General features: G+C 50.8%; 1 protein-coding gene across 4 annotated transcripts; it reads left to right on the forward strand.

Annotated features, from left to right (window-relative positions):
- Nucleotides 1-154: 154 nt before the first annotated feature.
- On the forward strand, nt 155-22,368 carry ATP8B2 (ATPase phospholipid transporting 8B2). Of its 4 annotated transcripts, XM_081122243.1 has the most exons (29): nt 155-306; nt 2,695-2,762; nt 3,480-3,645; nt 4,945-5,003; nt 5,349-5,462; nt 5,590-5,688; nt 5,895-5,956; nt 6,056-6,128; nt 6,408-6,478; nt 6,619-6,698; nt 7,840-7,998; nt 8,250-8,338; nt 9,689-9,885; nt 12,368-12,576; nt 13,962-14,005; nt 14,307-14,472; nt 14,628-14,816; nt 14,966-15,081; nt 15,173-15,337; nt 15,422-15,533; nt 15,672-15,777; nt 15,906-16,050; nt 16,242-16,425; nt 16,585-16,808; nt 17,075-17,158; nt 17,495-17,740; nt 17,894-18,032; nt 19,932-20,062; nt 20,281-22,368. In XM_081122243.1, exons 2-29 carry the CDS (start codon nt 2,703-2,705, stop codon nt 20,557-20,559), a joined length of 3,768 nt encoding a protein of 1,255 aa, XP_080978369.1. In that variant the 5' UTR covers nt 155-306; nt 2,695-2,702; the 3' UTR covers nt 20,560-22,368. The 4 variants fall into 4 exon arrangements, with proteins under 4 accessions (XP_080978369.1, XP_080978371.1, XP_080978372.1 ...); XM_081122245.1 differs by lacking the exon at nt 3,480-3,645; XM_081122246.1 differs by lacking the exons at nt 155-306; nt 3,480-3,645 and adding an exon at nt 579-1,863.
- Nucleotides 22,369-23,108: the final 740 nt, after the last annotated feature.

The raw sequence follows: 23,108 nt of genomic DNA on the forward strand, positions 1-23,108 counted from the left end.
GGCAGTGGGCGGGGACGCGGCCTCGTCCCCTGGGCCTCGAAAGGGTTAAGACCCTCCCCCTGCCCCGCACAAACATGGCGGCTCTCTCCCCAAAACCTACTCCGGCCCCCCGCCCTCTCCCCCATCCGTCACTTCCGCCCCGCCGTGGCCGAAACTGACACAAAGTAGCGGGCCGAGGCCCGGGGGGAGCGGGGCTGCAGCTGGGGGGCGGGAGCCCGCGGGGAGCCAGGCCGAGCGCCCCCGCCCCAGCCCCCGGCATGGGCCGGACGGGGCCGCCGGGGCGGGCGCCGAGCGCTGAGCGCTGAGGTGAGGCCGGGCGAGGCGGGGCAGCCCCGGAGCTCCGGCGAGGGGCTGAGGCAGACGAGGCTGCCGACGCGGAGTCCGGGCGGACGGGCCCGCGGGGGGTGTGGGGGGACGGGGCAGGGAGCCGGGAGCCGGTGAGACGGAGGAGAGGGCGACTAGAGGGAAGAGGGTGCGGGGTGCCTGAGGATGGGGAGCTTGGAAGGCCGTCTGCACGACGGGAGGATGGGGTGCCGAGGGGCGCGCGGAGACAGGCAAGGGGCTCGGGAGCGCTGAGGAGCAGCTAATGGAGCAGCGGAGAGAGGAGCGCGGCCCAGAGAGTTGGGGGGGGGGGGTGAGAGGAGTAACCGGGGTCCCCGGGTTTGGGTGCCAGGAGAAGGGAGTTGGGGACGGTAGGCTTTGTGTGCCCGAGGAAAAGCAAGGGTGCAGGGATAGGTAGTAGCTGTGAGTGCTCAAAGCTGGGGAGTGAGTCCTGGCTTCTGTCCTCGGGGATGGAAGGTGGCCAGGGATGCTGTTGGTGGCAAGTGAGCTGGGGGTCCTGGGTTCCATTTCCCGCTGTTCCCCTGCCTTGCCCACAAATATCCCTGCCTGCTTCCTCTGAAAGAAGGGGGTCAGTCTTCCCGGGCTTGGGCTGGCAGGGAGCAGGGGCCAGCCCTAGAGGAGGAGCGGTTTTCCTCCATGGAGCATTGCCTTCTTCCCAGAGCTGGCTATTTTTATCCCAAATGTGGCTGCGGAGGGGGCTGGGGCAGGGTGAGGGGGGCAGGGCTACATGGCGGCTAATGGTCCTGAATGTGAGACTAGGAAGAAGAAGTGAGAGGAGTCCCTGTTCCCAGGTCTCCCCCTCCCTTTCCCTTCCTAGTGCAACCCCCTAGAGGGGATGAGGTCTGGGACCAAGCCAGCTTTCAGTCTCCCCAGGGTCCTGGAGGTAAAACAACTTTCCTGGTCAGTGACCAGACTCCTGACTCCTAAAAGCTGTGCAGCTCCTTCATTAACTCTTTGATGGGACTCAAACCCAGATCTGTGGGCTGATAAGTGTTTCTTGATTGCCTCCCTGAAAGAGTGGGGCTGGCTATGGGACTGGTGATGCCCACCCTTGCATCCTCTCCTTTGACTTTTCCCTCCACACCCCACCCTCCCATGACTCACACTAGACTGGGTGGAGACCCTGGCTGGGGGCCCTGGGGGAGGGCTTGGCATCTCTAAAATGTGGATGAGGTTTTTCTTCTTGAGCCAGGCACCCTTGGCTGCCAGAGTTGGGGAGGGTCAGGGAGGAAAGGGACTTCTGGCTTTCAGTATTGCCTGATCTGGGGTTCAGGAAGGGAGTCTGAGTTTGTGAAGAGAGGACTGGTTTGGGTGACATGGCTGTGGCCGGAGTCTGTAATTATAGAGGTTGGGCAGACAGGCAATTAGTATCTCTTGGAGCTGACAGGCTGGCGGGGTGTGCCCAGTAGACAGGGGAACTGAGGAGGAGGAAGGCTTTCCACCCAGACAAAGAAAGAGGAGGTGACAAGAGGACCCAGGACCTGGCTGGCAGTTTCCTTTGGACCAGGCTGGGGAATAGGGGTGAGGCTCTGTGACCCTGTCTTGTAAGCCAGAACTTTTACCTTTTTAGGTGAAAGGAAGGACATGGGTAGATGGAAGGAAGCAGAGGTCCGTCTGACTGATGTTCCCTGAGCCTGTACCCAATGCCATACTGATAGGACTAGGCTTGGAGTAGGAGAGAGAGGCTCAAGTACCCATGGGATTGGGAAGATCCCTTTGCTTGTCTAGAAAGGCAACTGACCTAGTCTTAGAGGAGTGGTTTGGGGACTATGCAGAAAGTGAAGGCCATGCTTCTAATGTGAGCTCCTCTGGAGGAGGTGATAATGAAAGCCCCAGTAATATGGGGGGAGGGGGATTGGAGGGTTATAAACTTTTCGAGCAGGGTAGAGCCTGCCCACCCTGTTTCCTGATGCTCTGCCAGGTGTTTCCTGGCTGGTGTTCCCTCAACCCCACCCTTTGGTGGAAATTCTACTTTCCAGTAAACACAGGCACCACTCATTGCCTCTAGGAGGGCACATGGGGGCATCCATTGTCCCTGGAATGGGTATTTTGAGAGCTGTGCCCCTCCAGTCAATATCTGGCCTCCTCTCCCTGCCACCTTCCTTTCCCTGCAGGTCTTGGTTTTTGTGAGCTGTCAGTCCCACTTATTAGCCAAGGCAGAGGCATGGGGGGAGGTGGTGGTGAAATCTCCTTTCTCAAGGACCCATCAGGACACTAAGAGCGGGGTGTTGGTGGGTAAGGCTGGGATGGAGGGGCAAAGTTAGAACTGGGGAAGAGAACCTTCAGGGGAATCTGAAGAGGGGAATGAAGGGTTACCCTCAGGTTCTTGATCCACATGTCACCTTCCTGCAGGGTCTCCCATGGGATTGCTGGGACCTTGCTGGGTGAGATGGCACTGTGTGCAAAAAAGCGCCCCCCAGGTAAGACAGGCAGGAGTTGGGGGGTGGTGTTGGCTATCAAGAGTGGGTGTTATGGCTCAGGGAGCAAAAGGGAGAGGGACAACTGGTAATAAGTCTGAAGGAGGGTAGACTGGTGCTCTTACCCATCCTGGGGGAGCCTAGGAAACCTAATTCTTTCCCATGATCCCTAAGCTGGGTTCTCTGGGAAGGTGCTGAGTACCTGCCCCTTAGCCCTAAACACACAGACTCTTATCTTGGGGTACCTGGAGCTCCTATTCTCTGGCCTGGGGAGCTGTGTTTCCATCTCCCGTCTGTCCTCACACCTCCTGTCTCCCTCTTTTCTCCCCTCCCTTCCCATCCACCCAGGTCCTTCAAGTTTTCCTGCGGGAGGGATTGGGGTGGGACGGAAGCAGTGGCCCCCTACAGCACTGGTGGTCCCCTCACCCGCATTGGCCGGGCGGGGAGGCGGGGCTGGGCGCGCGCTTTCGCCTACGCGGCACTGGCAGGCAGCTGCCCTGCAGTGGGAGCGGGCGGGGCGGAGCCCGGGACTCGCGCTGGGGCTCTGGACCTCTCAGCTCTCGATGTCTGCTGGGGCATCCGGGCTGGCGGCCGCAGCGTAATTGGGCGCGTGGCGTCCCCGGGCGAGGGAGGCTGAGAGAATGGCTGGGGCTGCAGTTGGGGCGTGCGCCCGACGGCCCGGGCTCCCCTCTGAGCGGCCGCAGCTCCTGCGCCTCCCAGGGGGGCCGCCCCATCGGCGCTGCTGAGCCCAAGGACCGACCAACAACCAGGCCGCCCTTCCCCGCTCAAACCGGGATCATGACAGTCCCCAAGGAGATGCCAGAGAAGTGGGCCCGGGCCGGGGCGCCCCCCTCCTGGAGCCGAAAGAAGCCCTCTTGGGGGACAGGTAACGGGAGGCAGCAACTGGCAGCTCTCCCGAGCCCATAATTTTTCCTCTCCCACCCTTACATTCCCGTGTCCTCTGCCTCCCCCAACCTTCCCCGTTCCTCTCCTTTCCAGACCCAGAGGTCCTGGCTCGGAAGGGTCTGGTCCCTAACTCTCCCTTTGCATGGTCTTTGGTGACTTAGAAGAGTTCTCAGCCCGGGGGTCCCCTCTGGGGAAGTTTCTGGCAGTAAAGTGATGACAAGGAAGGAGAGCTCTGGGTAGGCAGAGGATGTTGTGGTCTGAGGTTTTGTTACTGCAGTGTGCTCTGCAGGGGTCTTGGGAGGGGGTGTGGAATACTGCGTTTGGCTGCAGGACTGGTTTAAGGCATTGTGTTTACTGCCTAACCAGGATGCCCCCATTTTCAGCCTGTGGTAATTGTGACCCTGGGAGATGGGCTGGAGAAACCTTCATAAGAGACCCCATGTTCTGTACCTGAACTTGGTGCCTACAGTTCCAGATCTGTGGAGGTTCTGGATAGGTGTAGGGCATTTGTCACTCAGTTAGTGACAAATATATTATTTAGGGGAAATGTGTGCAGATGGCACAAGAAAGATTACAGTCAGAGAGCAGCTGTTTCAAGTACGTCCCATTCCTTTCTCCTTCATGTCTGTCTCAGTCTGCATGACCCATATCCCTGACCCCCCTTCTACTAGAAGATGAGCTTTAAAATAAGGTGATGTCATTGTGGGCCAGTCAGAAGCCACTTCTGGTGACATGTGACAGGCAGAGGCTCCTGTAGAGGAGACTGCACGTGGGGCTGGGATGCTGCCGCAGAGCAGTTCCAGGGCACTGTGACCCTCTGTAGTGCCACCCACCCCACCTCACCCCCCAGGTTAGGAGAGGGTGGTACCATGGCTAGATCTGTAGGGGTTCCCAGGGGAGGGAAGCTTTGTGTCTCCAGTTGCTATTCCTCTGGGGATTCCCGAGACCATTAATGCCTAAGACCATTAATGAATGGGGTGAGGAGAGGAACTGAGTGCCCCCAGTGGAAGACCTTGACAGTTGTTGGTGAGGAAAGAAGAAGGCATTTTGTTCTGTGAATGTAATGCCTGCAGAGCCCAGCAGTCCGGCTAGTGGTGAGAGGTGGACTAGAGGGAAGAATTTAGTGACACCTCAGGTGTGGCGCTAATTCCTTAAAACTGTATACTGTGGAAAGAATCAAGGGCCCTCAGTGGAAACCCCACAAAGTGGGGTGGGCCTGACAAATTGTTGGTCCAGGCCTTAGTTTGCTCCTCCTGATTGCAATATCATTCTGTTGCAGAAGAAGAAAGGAGGGCACGGGCCAATGACCGAGAATACAATGAGAAATTCCAGTATGCGGTGAGTGGCTCTAGACCACCTGTTCAAACCCTTCTCCTGAGCTGGAAAGGGGAAATGTGCAGGAATATCCTATGACTGGGAGAGTGCTTGGGAGAGGGGATGGCAGCCTCCTCACCACTCTCCATCTGTTACTGTGCTGAATTTTTCATGCCTTCACTTGTCAGTGATGCGGTTACATTGACCCCATGAGGCTCCCTTCTCTTCTGCTCTTTTCCCCTTCCACACCTGTGGTTGCTGGCTTTTGGGGGCTGAGGTTTGGGGCAGTGTAGATGGAGAAGGCAGCCTCAGTCTGGTTCTGGGTTGGGGTTGGAGACTGCCTCATTATCTTCTCTCCCACTGCCATAGAGTAACTGCATCAAGACCTCCAAGTACAATATTCTCACCTTCCTGCCTGTCAACCTCTTTGAGCAGTTCCAGGAAGTTGCCAATACCTACTTCCTGTTCCTTCTCATTCTGCAGGTAAGTAACCTGTGGGAGACCCTTTGCAACTCACAAAGTCAAATACAGTCAAGGAAGAGAAAGGTCGAGGGGAAAAGAAGGCATAGGATGGGGCCTCAGAGGTGTGCCTTCTCTTTCCTGTTTTCAGTTGATCCCACAGATCTCGTCCCTGTCCTGGTTCACCACCATCGTGCCTTTGGTTCTTGTCCTCACCATCACAGCTGTTAAAGATGCCACTGATGACTATGTGAGTTGTTTTCATTGCCATCCCTTACCTGGTCCAGCTAGATTCATGATATCTTGGCCAGGAGTAGGGAAGGGGAAGCAGAGAGAGAGTAGATCTGTGAACAGATATGTATAGGTGGTACCCAGCATGCTCTGCATTCCACTGGTCATCTAAATCCCTTGGAGCAGGAAAAGGTGTCTTACCTTTCTTAGTTTCCTTCTTTTTAGTTCCGCCACAAGAGTGATAACCAGGTGAATAACCGTCAGTCTCAGGTGCTGATCAATGGAATGTGAGTGCCTATTGGTGACTGAAGGCCTTGGGGGGAAGGGGTTTCCTAGGAGCTTATCTAGCTGCTGACAGCCTCCTCTCTGTCTTCTCATTGCCTCAGCCTCCAGCAGGAGCAGTGGATGAATGTCTGTGTTGGTGATATCATCAAGCTAGAAAATAACCAGTTTGTGGCGGTAAGGGACCAGGTGCCCCTCAGGGCCTGCAGTGTGTTTCCTTTGGCAGAAAGGATGAGTCTCCCCTGACTTATTGCTGCCTTTTAAACACCCTTGGAAGGAAACTTTCTTGAATGAGAAGCTTCTGTGTCATGTTAGTATGATTAGAACTGGCTCCTTTCTGGCCATTCACATGCTTGGGACTAAGCAAGCTAAGAATGCTTGGTGGAAGGATCATCAAAGAGTCCACTGGGGGTGGAGGACTGGGTTTTTGGGATTTTCATTAGGTTTTCTTTCTAGGCGGATCTCCTCCTACTTTCCAGCAGTGAGCCTCATGGGCTGTGTTACATAGAGACAGCAGAACTCGATGGGTGAGTTGCATGCTTATTGTCATACCTCTCCTTCTGCCTCTGTAGGGGTAAAAAAACTTGTTCTGGAAAAGGGTTCCCAGGTCTTGGATGTGTACCTTTTTGAAAACTTTGGGTAAGTAAGACTTTGGGTGTCCTTCCAGAGAGACCAACATGAAAGTGCGTCAGGCGATTCCAGTCACCTCAGAATTGGGAGACATCAGTAAGCTTGCCAAGTTTGATGGTGAGTAATTTTGGAAAACTAGCTTTCAGGAAGAGGAGGTGGTTGGGTTTGAGGGTTTAAATTGCACTTCCTCTTTTTGGCTTCTTGTTGCTGTGATTATACAGCTCCCTGAACTCTTTTGGGGGTGGGGGTGGGGGTGTCAGGAATGCCAGGTGGCTATCACTTATTTTTGAATTGACAGTCATTTCAAGAGATCTTCAAGAATGATAACCCCCTCTTTGCTGTGCTTATTGAGAAAACTTCAGCTTATTCTTTTTCTTTTTTTTTTAGTCCTTGAGGATATTTTTTTCCATTAATTTTTAGAGAGAGTAGAAGGGAGGGAGGGAGAGAAGGAGAGAGAGGGAGAGAGAAACATCAATGTGAGAGAGACACATCAATTGGTTGCCTCCTGCACATGTCCCAGCTGGGCTGGGGATTGAACCCAAGACCCTTTGGTGCATGGGCTGATGTTCTAAAACCACTGAGCAACACTAGTCGTGGCTCAGCTTATTCTTGTTTCTTACTCTTACTCAGTTCAGAATAGTGATATATGTTCCTTTTAACAAGACAAACTGTGCAGTGTGTACAAGAAAAAGCTCTCCTGTCTTCCACTTCTACTCTTCTTAGGCAATCAGGTTAACTGGCAGTTGAGTATGTTTTCATTCACACTTTTTTCTATGTTTATACGAACGTAAATCAATGGGATCATACTGTACCATAATCTGCGACCTGTCTTTCTTTACCTATTCATCATCATTATCTTATCACGTTACCATGTAAAGAAATTTATGTCATTCTTTTTAATAGCTGCATATTGTTTCATAGAATTGATGTATCATAATTTATTCAACTATTCCTTGACCATTCTGTTGTTTCTAGTCTTTCTATTTAAATAATGCTTCAATAAAAATTGTGACCTGTGCTATTATTTTTGTAGAATAGAGTCCCCAAAGTGGGGTTACTGGGTCCAAGGGTACGTGTATTCTTAATATTAGTGTATGTTGTCTCATTCCTTTCCCATCAGCTTACAGTCCCACTAGCAGTCCCACTAGGTAGGCCCATGTCCTAACATCCTCTCCCTCAGCTGCTTTTTCTGTTTTGCTGTCTCATGGTCAGGCTACAGACTGCACCTTGAGCAGTGTCATGCTTGTCTTCTATTCAGGTGAAGTAATTTGCGAACCTCCCAACAACAAGCTGGACAAATTCAGTGGAATGCTCTACTGGAAGGAGAACAAGTTCCCCCTGAGCAACCAGAACATGCTGCTGCGGGGCTGCGTGCTGCGGAACACCGAGTGGTGCTTCGGGCTGGTCATCTTTGCAGGTGAGCCTCCTAGGATCCAAAGAAAGAAGGGTAAGAGTTGGTTTCTCAGCTCTTCCTTAGGGATGTGGGAGGAGACTGAGTGGGCTGGTACCATGTATAAGGTAAAAAGCCTCCAGCCCTGAATTCAAGCCTCCTGTCCATCCAGCCCGTGTCTCTCTTCCACTCTGATGTCCTGTAGTCTGGGGACTTGGGCAGAAGCCCAGAGGCAGTTTCCTTATTTGGCTTTCCTAGCCCTTCCTTTTCCTTTGTAGGTCCTGACACTAAGCTGATGCAGAACAGTGGCAGGACGAAATTTAAGAGAACAAGTATTGATCGCCTAATGAATACACTGGTGCTTTGGGTAAGGCTTCCTACATATGATTTCCCAGCCCTGCCCTGCTGGTTCTCCAGGGGCAGTTCCCTTTGCTCCCATTTCTCTTCCCTGATCAGTAGCCAAGCTTTAGGTTTTGGCTTTAAAGGCACTGGCAGGTCAGTCACTCAAAGGCAGTGTTTATTTCAGGCTCCTTGGAAGATATTATTTAAAAAACCTTTGGAACGTGTGTGAATCAACAACTTAAAGCTAAAACAAGTCTTCCTTTCTCTGGATTCCAGTTATGATGATGACTTAGTGTAGCATGTGACCTTCTGTTTGCTTTTGCCTGGGACAAGGAGGCCTTCATGGGGATGGAGAAGGAATTAAAAGAAAAATTTCCATTTGGAGGATGAAGAACGGGGTCTAATGGGGTCTTTTCGCCTGACTTCTAAGAGCGAAGGATCCCAAAGGAAAAGTTCCTGTTTTAGTTTTTGGCGATTCCTGAATCCTTCTCTTGTTTGGCTAGAAATTTGAACTCCTTGTCAGGCTCTTCTCCCCTTCTCTCCTCCCCATCTTGTGCCCCACTGCCTGCTGCCTGCCCCCCACATGCCAGCTTGCAAAGTCTGAGGCCAGCCTCTGGTGAGACGGTCTCCATCCTGGCCTTAAAGGTCTTGTAGAAGCCCCGCCTGAGGGAGAGTGGCTGTCTATCACACAGAGGCTTACATTGCCCTCTGGCGGTCCTTGGGCACCAGGATGGTTTCTATTTTATTCTAAAGCTTCAAGAGTGAAGGCAGCATGGCAAATATATGTATGAAGTCAGACAGTGGTCTCCATTTTTTCCTTTTAACCTCCAAAGTTTTCTTAGGATCCTTCTTCAAGGACTACAAGCTTTATAAGATTTTTGGCTATCAAGAAATCTACATTTATGAAAATACAATTTATTTCCTGGTTTAAAACAGTGGGGGGTCGGGGGGAGGCAATCTGTATGAGATAATGAACATGAGAGAAATTTGGCATTGTTGTTGGCTTATGGTGGCTTAGCTCAAGTAAATGGTGATTTCCAGTAAGCTTCTTTGGAATGTTGAAAGCAGCTTTCCCCCACTTTTACCACCTTTGAGGCCTCATAAGGGTTCTAGGATGTCAGATGGGGAGCTACACAACACTTTCAGCTTCCCCATCATCCAGATGGGAAAAATGTTCAGAAAGAAGGCCATGTGATGGTTGGTGGCAGACTAGAACCTGTCACCACTTCTGGGCGCTTCCCACTAGAGCATGCCACCATTTTAAAGATGCCTGAGCTTTTGAGGGTTCAGGTATGAGTGATGACCTTCAGGGACACACTTGGTTTTGAGGGCTTCCTAAGTGGCAGCCTCACCTCTGCTTCTCATTCCTCCCCAGATTTTTGGATTCTTGGTTTGCATGGGGGTGATCCTGGCCATTGGCAATGCCATTTGGGAGCACGAGGTCGGGATGCGCTTCCAGGTCTACCTGCCCTGGGATGAGGCAGTAGACAGTGCCTTTTTTTCTGGCTTCCTCTCCTTCTGGTCCTACATCATCATCCTTAACACCGTCGTGCCCATATCGCTCTATGTCAGGTATGTGCCTTCTATGCCTGGGGTCTCTCCAGGGAGCTCGGGTTGTCCCTTGGCAAACTTCCCTTGTCTATGAAGATGAAATCCTTGAGAAGGAATGTGGTGTCCTCTTCTTCCTGTGCTGTGAACATTTTATATTATCTCTTTATCTTTGTGTGCAGAGCTAACTTCACCACAGTTTCCAGGCGCTTCGGACTGTATAGAGTGAAAACTACTGATTTATTTGGCACATGTTTGTTGCATGCCAACTTTGTGCAAAGAAGCATGTTAGGTGCATGGCACATACAAAGATGTAGGAATGAATCTCCTTCCTTTTAAGCACTTTAGAGAGGACGGAAGTTCTAAACACGTGATAACAGGAAATGAGAACAAGTGTTCTAGAAGTCATTCTACCTACAGTCTTATGTGTACAGCAAGGGGACGCAGAGATGTAGAACATGGCCTCTGCCTTCAAAAGCAGCAGACTGGTAGGGGAGGGGAGATACAAACAGTGTAAGACACTGAGACACCATGTGAGAGGCACAAAGTGCCATGAGAGATGGAAGAGCATCTGTCCCCACACAATTAATCAGGAAGGACATCTCTGAAGAGGTGGCTGTTGAACTGGGCTTTGAGTGGTGGCTGGGATGGGTGAAAGTAAAGCCTGGGGAAGAGGGCTAGAAACACAGGCTTGGATATGGGAACCTGGGAATGGTCACAGAACAGTTTGGCTGTGGGGCAGAGAGATGGAAACATAAGTTTGTTCCTGATTGTGGAGGGTCTTGAATTTTTGCCTCTGGCCTTTGTACTTAGTAAACTATTAAAGGATTCTTTAAAAAAAATTCTTAAGAATATTTTAGGAAGTGTTGGCAGGTAGTGGTGTGCATAAATAGGATCAAGGAGACATTTAGGATGCTTGCAGTAAAGAGATGGTAATGGGCTGTACCAGCGAGAATGAACAGGAAAAGGGAGATGCAAGAGGAGGAAGAAAGAGTCGCCAAAGAAAGAGATTTTCTTTTGTACTTAGTGCCCTGCACTTGAGATAAGTGAACCTGCAACTTTTTAAGGAAATGCTTTATGGAGTCTGAGAACTCCTCCCATATGCCATTTTTTTTGTTCATACAGATTCCTCAGATAGTCCTCAAATCTCCCCACTAGCCCCCGGATCCTAGTGCTGGTGGCAGTGATAGGAGATAGAGTTCCTGTGCTGAGGGCTTTCCTAGAACACTAAGAGGAGACTGAGAGGTTTGTGGTTTGGTCCTGCCTTCTCGTTAGTCACTTGACCTCAGGTAAATCCACAATCACTGGAGACCTCAGCTTTCTCATGTAAAATGGGAATAATAATACCTGGCCCACCTTCTTCATAGGGATGTCTTGATATAAGATACTTGATTGGAAAATAGCTTAAAAATTAAATTACTCTACAAATATTGGGTGGTAGCATGTCCATCATTATCATTGTAACTCTGATTCTTCAGTACTATTTAAATGTTTTCTTCCAACCTAATTTTTTTTCCATCTTTGGGCATTGCTGCCTGTGTTTTGTATTCAAGCCCGTGGTAGCTACCTAGGAAAGTTTTCTAAGTCTCATCAAGTTAACAGTGCGTGTGTTTAGGGGAGATGGGGGTTGAGGTTGGTGCTTGATCAGCTGATTGGGAAAAAGGCCATAAAGATATTTCCAGCCAGCTCAGTATTGCCTGTTAACTGGATCCTGATAGCAGCCTCAGGTCAGGAGCAGGATTCCAGATGTGGCCCCATTACTTGGCTATACTGGACCTAAACACAGAGCCCTTTCTGAAACACTGACAGTCCATATCCCAAAGGAAACGCCTAACAAAGAAGAGGGTGTGGACAAACCTTGGGATGCTCAAAGCACCATGCCACTGTGAACTGGTATTGCCCAGATTTTTGAGGCCCCGCTCCCTTCTGGAGTTGGCCTCATGTTCTTTCTGAAAGCCACAGAGTTGGGGTTGTGGAGCCCTGAGCCCAGTGGAAGGAGAGTGTCAGCTGTGTTGGGGCAGCGAGGAGTGGGCTTAGAGCCTCTTTGGTTTCCTCTCCCCACTGTGACGCCTTTTGAGGTGGCACCTGTGTTGCTGTGGCACGTGCAGCGCCCTCATTACTTTTCTCTTTTTTCTCTTCCTTCCCTCTCATATTTTCTCTTGTTTTCTCTGCATGGTTTCTGTATTATTAGTCCTGAGGTAAGAGCTGGTCGAATGCCTTGTCTCCAGTCCCTCTTTCTCCTCTACCTGTGTCTGCCCTGCCTGCCCAGACCCTTTGCACCTTTTTATCTGGAGAGCATCAGAGGGTCGGGTTGGGGGATTCCTTTGCCAGCTCTATGTGGCTGGCTTCACCTTTAGGTTCTCCTTGCCCTTCTGCACCCGGGTTCCCATGCCCAGGTGTCACTCTGTTCTTGTTTCTCCCAAGCTGGAGCACCTGCAGTGAAGGCCTGTGTGGGTAGGGCACCTCCTTCCCTTCCCACCAAGCCTTACTTCCATCTCCTGTGCAGTGTGGAGGTCATTCGCCTGGGCCACAGCTACTTCATCAACTGGGACAAGAAGATGTTCTGCATGAAGAAGCGGACGCCTGCAGAGGCCCGCACAACCACACTGAATGAGGAGCTGGGCCAGGTGGAGTACATCTTCTCTGACAAGACGGGCACCCTTACCCAGAACATCATGGTCTTCAACAAATGCTCTATCAATGGCCGCAGCTATGGTAGGTGGTGCCACTGGAGAAAAGGGCTTGTATCTTGCCTAGAAGGAGAGTGATCCTGGGGCTCCCACAGTTGTCTTTTTGTTTTTTTAAATTTTAGCTCTATTTTTTAAAAATGTTTTTATTTATTTATTTTTATTTTTTACTTTATTTTTAATTTATTTTTATTTTATTTTTTATTTAAAAATATATCTTTATTGATTACAGAGAGAGGAAAGGAGTGGGAGGGAGAGAGACAGAAACATCAATGATGAGAGTCATTGATCAAGCCCGTAACCGGGCATGTGCCCTGACAGGGAATTGAACCTCGATGGCCTGGATCCTAGGTTGACGCTCAACCACTGAGCCATGCCCAGCCGGGCTAAAAATGTTTTTATTGATTTTAGAGAGAGAGAGAGAAAAGGGGAGAGTGAGAGATAGAAACATCGATAAGAGAGAAACATCGATGGGCTGCCTCCTGCATGGCCCCTACTGGGGATCAAGCCTGCAACCTGTCATGTGCCCTGAACAGTCACCTCTTGGTACATGAGACAATGCTCAATCCATTGAGCCACAACAGCTGGGCATCCCACAGTTGTCTTGACATTTGGGTTTTTACTTCTTTCCTACTGGAGTCTGTGGGACTTTGAAAGGGTCCAGTCTGTGTTTCATGTCAGGAAGCATACACTGACAGTGCTTCCCTCTCATCACTGACACTCTCACCCTGGTCTCAGCTCTAGGCAGTAAGGGAGTACCTTGGCTGTCTGAAGTGAAGCCTGAGACACTGGCCTCTGAGTGTCCCGGCCAGGTTGGATCTTGGCTGCCCCGGTGGAGTGCTAGACTCACCCTGTGTTGCTGTTCAGGGGCCTTGTGAGTCTCTGGAATGTGACCATGGTCTTTCTAGTGTGGCCCTCTGGCAGGGGCCTTGTGGCTGAGCTGCTGGGATGGCTTGAGGCAGGGCATGTGATGTCTGACTTTTATGCAGAGAGAGTCCTTCTTGTAACTGCTTTCTATACTAACCCAGGCCTTACGGCCAGTGTGTGAGGCTTTGTCTGTTGTGTAGGCCTAAAGGGTGAAAGGCACCTAGGAGGCCTGGGAGCCCTTAGGGGAGGGTCGTAAAATAGAAGCTGCCCTGGGAGGCAAGCAGGTGGGGGCAGAGTCATAAGAACAGGGATGGGGAGCAGCAGATGCCATGATTTTTAGTCCTGGGCTTCTGAGGATCCAGGGTGCATGTTTCCACCTGCCCCTTGAGTCAGTAGTGTGATTCTGTGTGATATTTGCTCAACGATTAGGGTTGTGGGTTTCATGAACCTGTGTGTGTGGGGGGGTTCTGTGCTGGAGGTTTCTACCCTTGCTCTGAGGGAACTGTAGCTCTGATGTTGCTTCTCTTCTGTCCTGGCTGTGTGTAGGTGATGTGTTCGATGTCCTGGGGCACAAAGCTGAATTGGGAGAGGTAAGGTCCAGCCTCCACAGTTATTCTGTATGCCAATTAAACATAGGGTAGGTGACCATTAACAGTTGGTATAGTTAGGAGTGATGTGTTATCTGGTCAGGAGATGGAAGCTGCTTGAAGAAATTCATATTTTAAGGAAGAATTGGTAGCAGTGGGAATTTTGAGGTCCATAGTGGACAGGATCTTGGACTCCCCTACTGAGAATTGGAAGGGCAGGAAACAATAGGGTGGGGAGCACTGTCCTTGGGATACTGCCTGTAGGCGACCCACTCTTTGCTAATCGCCCTCTCATCTGCCACAGAGGCCTGAACCCATCGACTTCTCCTTCAATCCTCTGGCTGACAAGAAGTTCTTATTTTGGGACCCCACACTCTTGGAGGCTGTTAAGATGGGGGACCCCTACATCCATGAGTTCTTCCGCCTCCTCTCCCTGTGTCATACTGTTATGTCAGAAGAAAAGAATGAAGGTAAGCTGCAGAGCTGGCTTTGTGCTCTCCCCTACCTGACTCAGGTCTTTAAGCTTGGGTACTGCTCTGCACTGTGGCTGGCTGGGGGTTCCTGGGTGGGACATGTGACTGAGAGGGTGGCTACTTACATCACATGTGTTCTTCCTCCCACCCAGGGGAGCTGTACTACAAAGCCCAGTCGCCGGACGAGGGGGCCCTGGTCACTGCAGCCAGGAACTTTGGTTTTGTATTCCGCTCTCGTACTCCCAAGACCATCACTGTCCATGAGATGGGCACAGCCGTCACCTACCAGCTGCTGGCCATCCTGGACTTCAACAATATCCGAAAGCGGATGTCGGTTATAGGTGAGGCCAGGACCAGGTGCTAGAGGATTCAGGGCAGCATACAGGCCTGGAATGGGGTGAGGTGTGCTGGGTGACCCTTGTTGATATGTTGATGTTGGGGTCTTCACCTGCCTGAATTTTTCTGGGACTTTCTCCCCCACCTCACTCAGTGCGAAACCCAGAGGGGAAGATCCGACTCTACTGCAAAGGGGCTGACACTATTCTGCTGGACAGACTCCACCACTCCACCCAAGAGCTGCTCAACACCACCACTGACCACCTGAATGTAGGTGTGAGGAGAGGAGGGACCCTGTGGTTCTGCTACTCTCAGTATTGTGGGAGAGGGTGAGGGGTAACTTTCTTGACTCTGCCTCTAGGAATATGCAGGGGAAGGGCTGAGGACCCTGGTACTGGCCTACAAGGATCTGGATGAAGAATACTATGAGGAGTGGGCTGGTAGACGACTCCAAGCCAGCCTGGCCCAGGACAGCCAGGAAGACAGGCTGGCCAGCGTTTACGAGGAGATTGAAAGTGACATGATGGTATGGGCTACAGAATGGGCCAAGGGTGAGCAAGGAAGGCTTGTGTCTAGAACTCTCGTGCCAGGGACCCTTGTGGTGTTTCAGCTGCTGGGTGCAACGGCCATTGAGGACAAACTTCAGCAAGGGGTTCCAGAGACCATAGCCCTCCTGACACTGGCCAACATCAAGATTTGGGTGCTCACCGGAGACAAACAAGGTTAGAGTCCAGCAGGGCAGAGGAAATTGCATCTGGACAGCAGCCCCATTGGGTCCTTGCATGAGCCTAGGATATCAGGCAGCGGAGTGCTGACTTTGTTGGGGGCCTGCTCGTAGCTCCTGCATTCTCTCTTGGTAGAGACGGCTGTGAACATTGGCTATTCCTGCAAGATGCTGACGGATGACATGTCAGAGGTGTTCATGGTCACTGGCCACACCGTCCTGGAAGTGCGGGAGCAGCTCAGGTAAAGAGGCCTGAGACCGCAGGTGCTCTGCATTGTGAACATGGGTCGGGCAGGGCTTTCTGGGCCCTGATTGGGCTTGAATCCCTGTTCCTGTCTCAGGAGACCACAGTTTCATTTCCCCTTCACAGGAAAGCCCGGGAGAAGATGATGGACCCGTCCCGCACCATAGGCAATGGCTTTACTTACCATGAGCAACTTTCTTCTTCCAAGCTTACTTCTGTCCTGGAAGCCGTGGCTGGGGAGTATGCCCTGGTCATCAATGGACACAGCCTGGTAAGTGTTGCCATTCTTTGCTTGGGCAGTGTTTTTCCAGAGAGCACTTCTCTCTGTATGCCTTTTATATATTACCTTATTCTCATTTCCTTTGACATCAGAGGGGCTGTGGTTTTTAAGGGGACTGGGCAGGGCTGATTCCTGTGTCTTTCCTGGGGGAGGCTGATCTCTCAGGGCTCTCTGTGTTGCAGGCCCATGCGTTGGAGGCAGACATGGAGCTGGAGTTTCTGGAGACAGCCTGTGCCTGCAAAGCTGTCATCTGTTGCCGGGTGACCCCCTTGCAGAAGGCACAGGTGGTGGAACTGGTTAAAAAGTACAAGAAGGCTGTGACACTTGCCATTGGGGATGGAGCCAATGATGTTAGCATGATCAAAAGTGAGTACGGACTGTCCAGGTGTGGGGGCTGGTGGGAGGACAGAAGGCGCCATGAGGCCTTGGGACCAGGGAAGACTAATGAGGAAGGGGAACTGTAAGTTGGTGGGATTCTCAGGTGTGTAGCCATCTTCACCTTCTTTTCCCCTCTTGTCTCTGCAGCGGCTCACATTGGTGTGGGCATCAGTGGGCAAGAAGGGATCCAGGCTGTCCTGGCCTCAGATTACTCCTTCTCCCAGTTCAAGTTTCTGCAGCGCCTCCTGCTGGTGCATGGGCGCTGGTCCTACCTGCGCATGTGCAAGTTCCTCTGCTATTTTTTCTACAAGAACTTTGCTTTCACCATGGTCCACTTCTGGTTTGGCTTCTTCTGCGGCTTCTCCGCCCAGGTAGTGAGCTCATAGTCCACTGGCTTGCCTGTCTGTAAGTTCCTTAAGGGCAGAGATTGTATCTGTTTTGTTCAGTGTTCAGTCCCTTAGGGCCTAGCTTTTGCCAGGTTCACGCATTTAAAAAATGGTTGTTGAAGTAGTGGAGATAGAGTTCCAGAAAATTCCTTGGGTCTCCATGTATGCTACATTGCTGCCTTCCTCTGCCTGATTTGTAGTGAATAAAAACTACATGTTTATTCCTTTCTCTCCCCCCATTTTCTTTCTAGACCGTCTATGACCAGTATTTCATCACCCTTTATAACATTGTATATACCTCCCTCCCAGTCCTGGCTATGGGGGTCTTTGATCAGGTATGGGGGAGTTTGATGGTCAGGTGGATGGGGAGAAGGACATTGCTGTGAAGGAGTCACACCGATAGTGGTCGGCATGTGACATCCATGCCCTCTGCCTGTGGTCCCTGGGAAGGTGGTTTTTCCAGCTGGACAGGGTGTGGCTGGTTCTCCCTCTCAACCACAGCTGACCTGTAACTCCCCTGGGTTGCTGAGCATAGACTAATTGGGGGCAGTTGGCTGGAGGTTGAATCTAGCTGTCAAAGAATTTAGAAAGGGTGCGGCAGGGACAGGGTCTGCTGGTGTCAGAACGGCAGCCTCTGAGGCCTCCTGTGCCACCTGATCCTCCCCACACAGGATGTCCCAGAGCAGCGGAGCATGGAGTACCCTAAGCTATATGAGCCAGGCCAGCTGAACCTCCTCTTCAACAAGCGGGAATTCTTCATCTGCATTGCCCAGGGCATCTACACCTCTGTTCTCATGTTCTTCATCCCCTATGGGGTATTTGCCGAGGCCACCCGGGATGATGGCACCCAGCTGGCCGACTACCAGTCCTTTGCGGTCACTGTGGCTACTTCATTGGTCATTGTTGTCAGCGTACAGGTATGAGGCAGTTTAGGAGCTGCCCTTACATCTGGAAGGAGGAAGCCTCCTGTCCCTGGGGCTGCCCTGGGCACTACAGTTCTGTTTCTGGGAAGGGGACAGGGTTTTGGGGTGGTAACTCCTTCTGCCTGTGACAGCTCCTGATTTTTGCAGATTGGGCTTGATACAGGCTACTGGACGGCCATCAACCACTTTTTCATCTGGGGCAGCCTAGCTGTTTACTTTGCCATTCTCTTTGCCATGCATAGCAATGGGCTCTTCGACATGTTTCCCAACCAGTTCCGGTTTGTGGGTGAGTCTTGGTGGCTTCCTCTTGAATCACTGAGGAAACACGACTATTCTGGGACTAACAGGGTAGGTAGCCAGTCTGCACTCCATGAGCATTTACTCAATACTCCTTATGTGCCAGCTGTTCTGCAAGGTGCTGGGGGGATAGCTGGGTGTATCTGACCCAGGTGCTGCCCTCAGAGAGCTTCCATGTCCATGAGAGTGAAGACTAGCCCTGCTAGGCTGTACGAGGTCAGCGCCCAAGGGAGGTCAAGGGGTGGCAGGTGTCATGGTCAGCAAAGTGATTGTATGCGGGGTCGTCAGGGATAGTCCTACACAGGAGTCTGCTGTGAGTTCCGCCACGATTGGGAGTCAAATTCAAAGTTGGAGAGCTGAAAGTGTGAAAGGGCCACTTGTTTCTAGGGAATGGAGAGAGCTCCAACCAGGGTGGGGCAGGAATACCCACTGAGAAGTGGTGGAAGAAAGACCATGGAAGGTAGGACATTTAAGGTGTCAGAATGCCAGGCTGTCAGGTTTGCATCAGACTTGCAGGAGTCTTTTATTTATTTTTATTTTTTGAGAAGAGAGGGGAATGGCATCAAAGGATTACTTTACTTTAGAAAGGTGAATCTGGCAGTGATGGGCAGTGAAGAAACTACCGTAGTGACTTTGTGTAAGGCTGTTCAGAAGCGATGATCGGGTGGCCATGGTGGGTGGCAAAGGGGCTGGTTGGGAGGCATGAGGTGAAAGATGCATTTACAGTTTTGGCATTTTCTTTAGATCTTTTCATTTATTCACTCAGTGGGCCTTCAGTCAGCTTCTACGATAGGTCGCCTACTATTCTGGATGCTGGGGATGCAGCAATGAACAAAACAGGCAAAAGCATTGTCCTCCTGGGTTTCCTATTTCAGTGAGAGAAATAATTTACTAGTTAATAGATATAACGTCTGGGACTAATAAATCCTATAAAAAACATCAAGTAGGGTAGAGAGGGATAAGAGTAGTTAGCAAAGACCTCTTGAGGACAGACCATTGGCACAGAGAAATCTGAATAAAGGGAAGGGATGATCCAGGAAGAGGAAACAGTGATACAGAAGCCTTAGGTGGGGACTTGCAGGAGGTCATGGCAGTGGAGGAGCGTGTGTGTGTGTGTGTGTGTGTGTGTGTGTGTGTGTAGGAAATGGAAGTTGGAAGCTAGGGCTGGGGCAGTGGGGTAGGGGGAGATGAGAATTGGTCCAAATCATTTAAGCCCATATAGGTCAGGTTAAGAATTTTGAATTTTAACCTTAATGTGAGAGGAAACCATTAAGAAGGCTTTGAGCAGGGAAATGCCATAAACTGATTTATGTTTTCAAAGGATCACCGTTACTGTTTTGTAGACGATAACAAAACACTTTACACTTTATTTATAAAGTGTAATAAAGTGTAAAGGGAAGGGTAGCCATAGCATTAACCCAGGTGAGAACGATGGTGGTTTGCAATACAGTGAAATGTTGTGGAATTCCATAGGTATTTTGGAATGGAGCCAACAGATTGGATGAAGAGCTTGAGAGAGAGCAGTCAAAGTTGACTTCAGGGCTTTTAGTTGTAGCAACTGAGTGGGGGGTGGCATTTCTGGAGCTGGGGAAGATGGGGCAGGTTGGGGTGGAGGAAGCAATAGTTCACTTTTGTCCATTTGAAATTGAGATCCCTGTTAGTTGTACAACAGAGACGTCAAATAAAGCAGTTAAAGAAATAGGTCTGAAGTTTTGGGGAGAGTTTGGAGCTAGAGTCAAATTTGGAGATACCTCCTTGGGGAGCAGGGTGGGGCAAGAAGCCAGGATGACTTAGGTTGTGAGACTAGGGAAGTGGGGCTGCCAGGATTAGAAATGGGGACCTGTCCACTTTATAACTCCCAAGGCCTCTGACTCCTCTGTGTTTTCAGGTAATGCACAGAACACCCTGGCCCAGCCCACAGTGTGGCTGACTATCGTGCTTACCACGGTAGTCTGCATCATGCCCGTAGTTGCTTTTCGATTCCTCAAGCTGAACCTGAAGCCCGATCTCTCTGACACGGTGAGAAGCTGGGTGTGTCTGAAAGCCCTTCTGGCACAAGCACTCATGCAGCTGCAGCTTTTGGGCTTCATGACTCTTATGTGTTGGTGGTGTTCCTTGGGACAGACACCCCATGCTGTCCTGTCCTGGGGGCTCTGGGTCCCTTCTCGGTGGTGGTGTCTGACACTGCCACACTGAAGGTGGCTCCTTCCTTGTGCTTCTCTTCCACCCTCTGCCAGGTCCGCTACACCCAGCTGGTGAGGAAGAAACAGAAGGCCCAGCACCGCTGCATGCGGCGGGTGGGTCGCACAGGATCCCGGCGCTCTGGCTATGCCTTCTCCCACCAGGAAGGCTTTGGGGAGCTCATAATGTCTGGCAAAAACATGCGACTCAGCTCCCTGGCACTCTCCAGCTTTACTACCCGCTCCAGCTCCAGCTGGATTGAGAGCCTGCGCAGGAAGAAGAGTGACAGCGCCAGCAGCCCCAGCGGAGGAGCCGACAAGCCCCTCAAAGGATGAAGGCTGGGACCTCTATGCCCCGTGCCAGTGATCAGAGCACACAGGGCAGGCCGGCCACCAAGAGGACCGTGTCTGAGAACTGCCCGTCTTCCTTCTTGCCTCTCCCAGACATCTCCCCTGGTAGACTCTGTCCTACTGGTCCCACCAGAAGTGTCTGGGGCATTTCTAGCCAGGGGCCCTCCCACTAGCTAGGAAGGTGGAGGGGGCAGTCCTCAAGGGCAGAGTAAGGGCTGGACCATCTGGAACCAGTCCCAGTGGGGGACCAGATATGGAACCAAAAACAGAAAAAAAAACTGTGAGAGGTTGAGTCTGCCCCTCCCTTGCCTGGGAACCCACAGGGAGACTATAGTCTCTGTATTTTTTTACTCCCACTCCCCACAGGGGCCCTAGAGCCCCTGTTCCTGAATTACATAAGAATGTATCATGCCGGGAAGCCAGAGACCTGTTGGGGCCTCTGGGCCCCTCACATCGTGTATGTCTCTCCTTGATTTGTGTTTGTGTCTATTTGGTTTTGTCTTTTTTATTTGGCAAGTGGAGGAGGCCTCTAAGTGACTTTTATCTTGTGGTTGGTGTCTTAACTCTCCTGGGGAAAAGGAGGTTGGCCCACACAGGTACCCAAACCTGGCTGGATGTGGAGTGGTTAGGGAGGAGCCACAGTTCATGGTTGGTCCTCCAGTGGATGGTCCCCCTGAGGGACAGTGAGGCTGACCAGGGAGGGAGGTGCCTTTCAGTTAGAGGGTGTGGGGAGAGTGTAAAGGAGGATTTGCTTCTGTCTGCTTCCTCACCTTGAGAGTGAAGAGCTGTCCCTTCCCCCAGAACACACGCATATCAACTCCTGGATTCCATAAGTCCTGCTGGTATTGGACTGGAGCCAGGGAAAGTAGCTCTGTCATTCCCTGGCCAAAAGCTGGGTATGAAGTTTAGTCCTGAAAAAAGGTTTTGTTTTATTTTAAATTTAGACTCAAGTCCATGAGCAGAGTCCCTTCTGAATTCCCTTCTCCTTCCTCATCTGGCGTTTTCCTGCACCTACACCCCAGGACCTGAGGTGGGCCTGAACGGGGAAGCTGGCCTCTGCTTCTCCCTTCTGGTAGACAAGGGGTCCCACCCCTCTGGGCCCAGAATCTGGTAGGAGGTGGTGAGTCCATGTTCTGGGTGGTGGAAGTTCTGCTCAGTGCCTGGCTTGGCCTGGACAGGACTAGTTGGAGCCTCAGCACAACTATCCTGCCTCTCCATACCTAGGGAGCTCTTCCCCAAATTAGGTGTTTCCCAATTTCACTGCTACCAAGTTAGTCTTGGGAAGAATCCTTTCCTCGTCTTTGGTCGTGGAGGGGAGGGGTCCTCAGGAATGGTGGGGAGCTGGGAGTGGGGTACAGATATCTTGAACATTCTATTCTGTAGGAGCCCTGTAGAACTGCAGGTGGGCTGTGGTGAGGCAAGGTTGGTTGGCCTCCAGTGGGAGGAGGGGAAAGCTTGACAGGGAAATCCCTTTTGGCCACACAGTTTACAAACCCAACATCATGTCTGTTTGTGCGTCTCTCAAGGTGAGAGTCTGATTTTTATACCAAAGAGGAAATGATTTTTTTTTCATATTTGGTTTGTCTATTATATAAATATAAAAAAATATATATATATATACAGTTATATATTATTTTTTTGGTTCTCTCTCGTTTTTTAGGGAGGGAGGAAAGTACTAAGTTGCATTGAACTGTAATTAAGGAACATTCTGTATAATTTATGACATATTTCTATACTTGCAAAAATTATATCATTTTATGGGTATAAGAGAAAAATGCCTTTTTATAAAATTTCAGTTTCTGAGAAATGTGTAATTTGTTTCTTTCCTGATGCTTAACCAAGACTGGTGGTCAAAGTAAAGAGAGAAACCTTTTCCTAAGTAGAATGGAATGGGTCGATCTGGGCGGAGTGGAAGACAGAGTCTGACCCGGTGGGGTTTAGCCCCTCTGTTTGCAGACCGCCCAGACCCAGTTTCAGCTGGAAGATGGGGCAGTGAGCAGAGCTGACACACCACAGGGACTTTGTGTTCGGCGGCCGGGTGCTTAGGACCTTGAACTGGTCCCTTTTTCAAACACAAGCTAACCTTTCTTTTGTAACACTTCTCAAATGTATGGGCATGTGCAGGGGAAGTACCGGGTCAATATTTTACGGGTTTTTTGTTTTGTTTTGCTTTTTTGCTTTCACCCCATACCTTTTTCATCGGTACCAGCCTCACAGGCACACCTTCCTGGCTTTTCATAGAAGTGAATATCAAGGCACCTAAATATTCTAGGCAAGACTGCAGGAGTTTAAGGTTAGCAAATAAGGTGAGTGCCCCTCTAGGAATGGGAGATTGGGAAGAGGCCCATGTCCCAGGAGAGCTTGGGGCTAGGGGCTCCTGCTGATGTCTACCCACCTCCCCTCTCAGCCTAGTTTCCTACTCTGACCTAACCAGTCTTTTCTGTCACAGTGACAATCCTTCCTCTTCTTCCCCTTCTTCCTTGAGAAAATATAGTTCCAAGTAGGTGCTAAGCTTGGATAGAAGACATGGAGTT

The sequence above is a fragment of the Miniopterus schreibersii genome (genome assembly GCF_964146895.1).
Source record: "Miniopterus schreibersii genome assembly, chromosome: 19".
Taxonomy (NCBI): Eukaryota; Metazoa; Chordata; class Mammalia; order Chiroptera; family Miniopteridae; genus Miniopterus; species Miniopterus schreibersii.

Excerpts from the sequence above, each read along its gene's own strand:
- ATP8B2 (XM_081122243.1), top strand. The coding sequence starts at position 2,703 with ATGGGATTGCTGGGACCTTGCTGGGTGAGATGGCACTGTGTGCAAAAA. Across the intron at positions 15,082-15,172 it reads CCACCACTGACCACCTGAAT|GAATATGCAGGGGAAGGGCT; the intron begins GTAGGTGTGAGG and ends CTCTGCCTCTAG. Across the intron at positions 18,033-19,931 it reads CAACCAGTTCCGGTTTGTGG|GTAATGCACAGAACACCCTG; the intron begins GTGAGTCTTGGT and ends CTGTGTTTTCAG.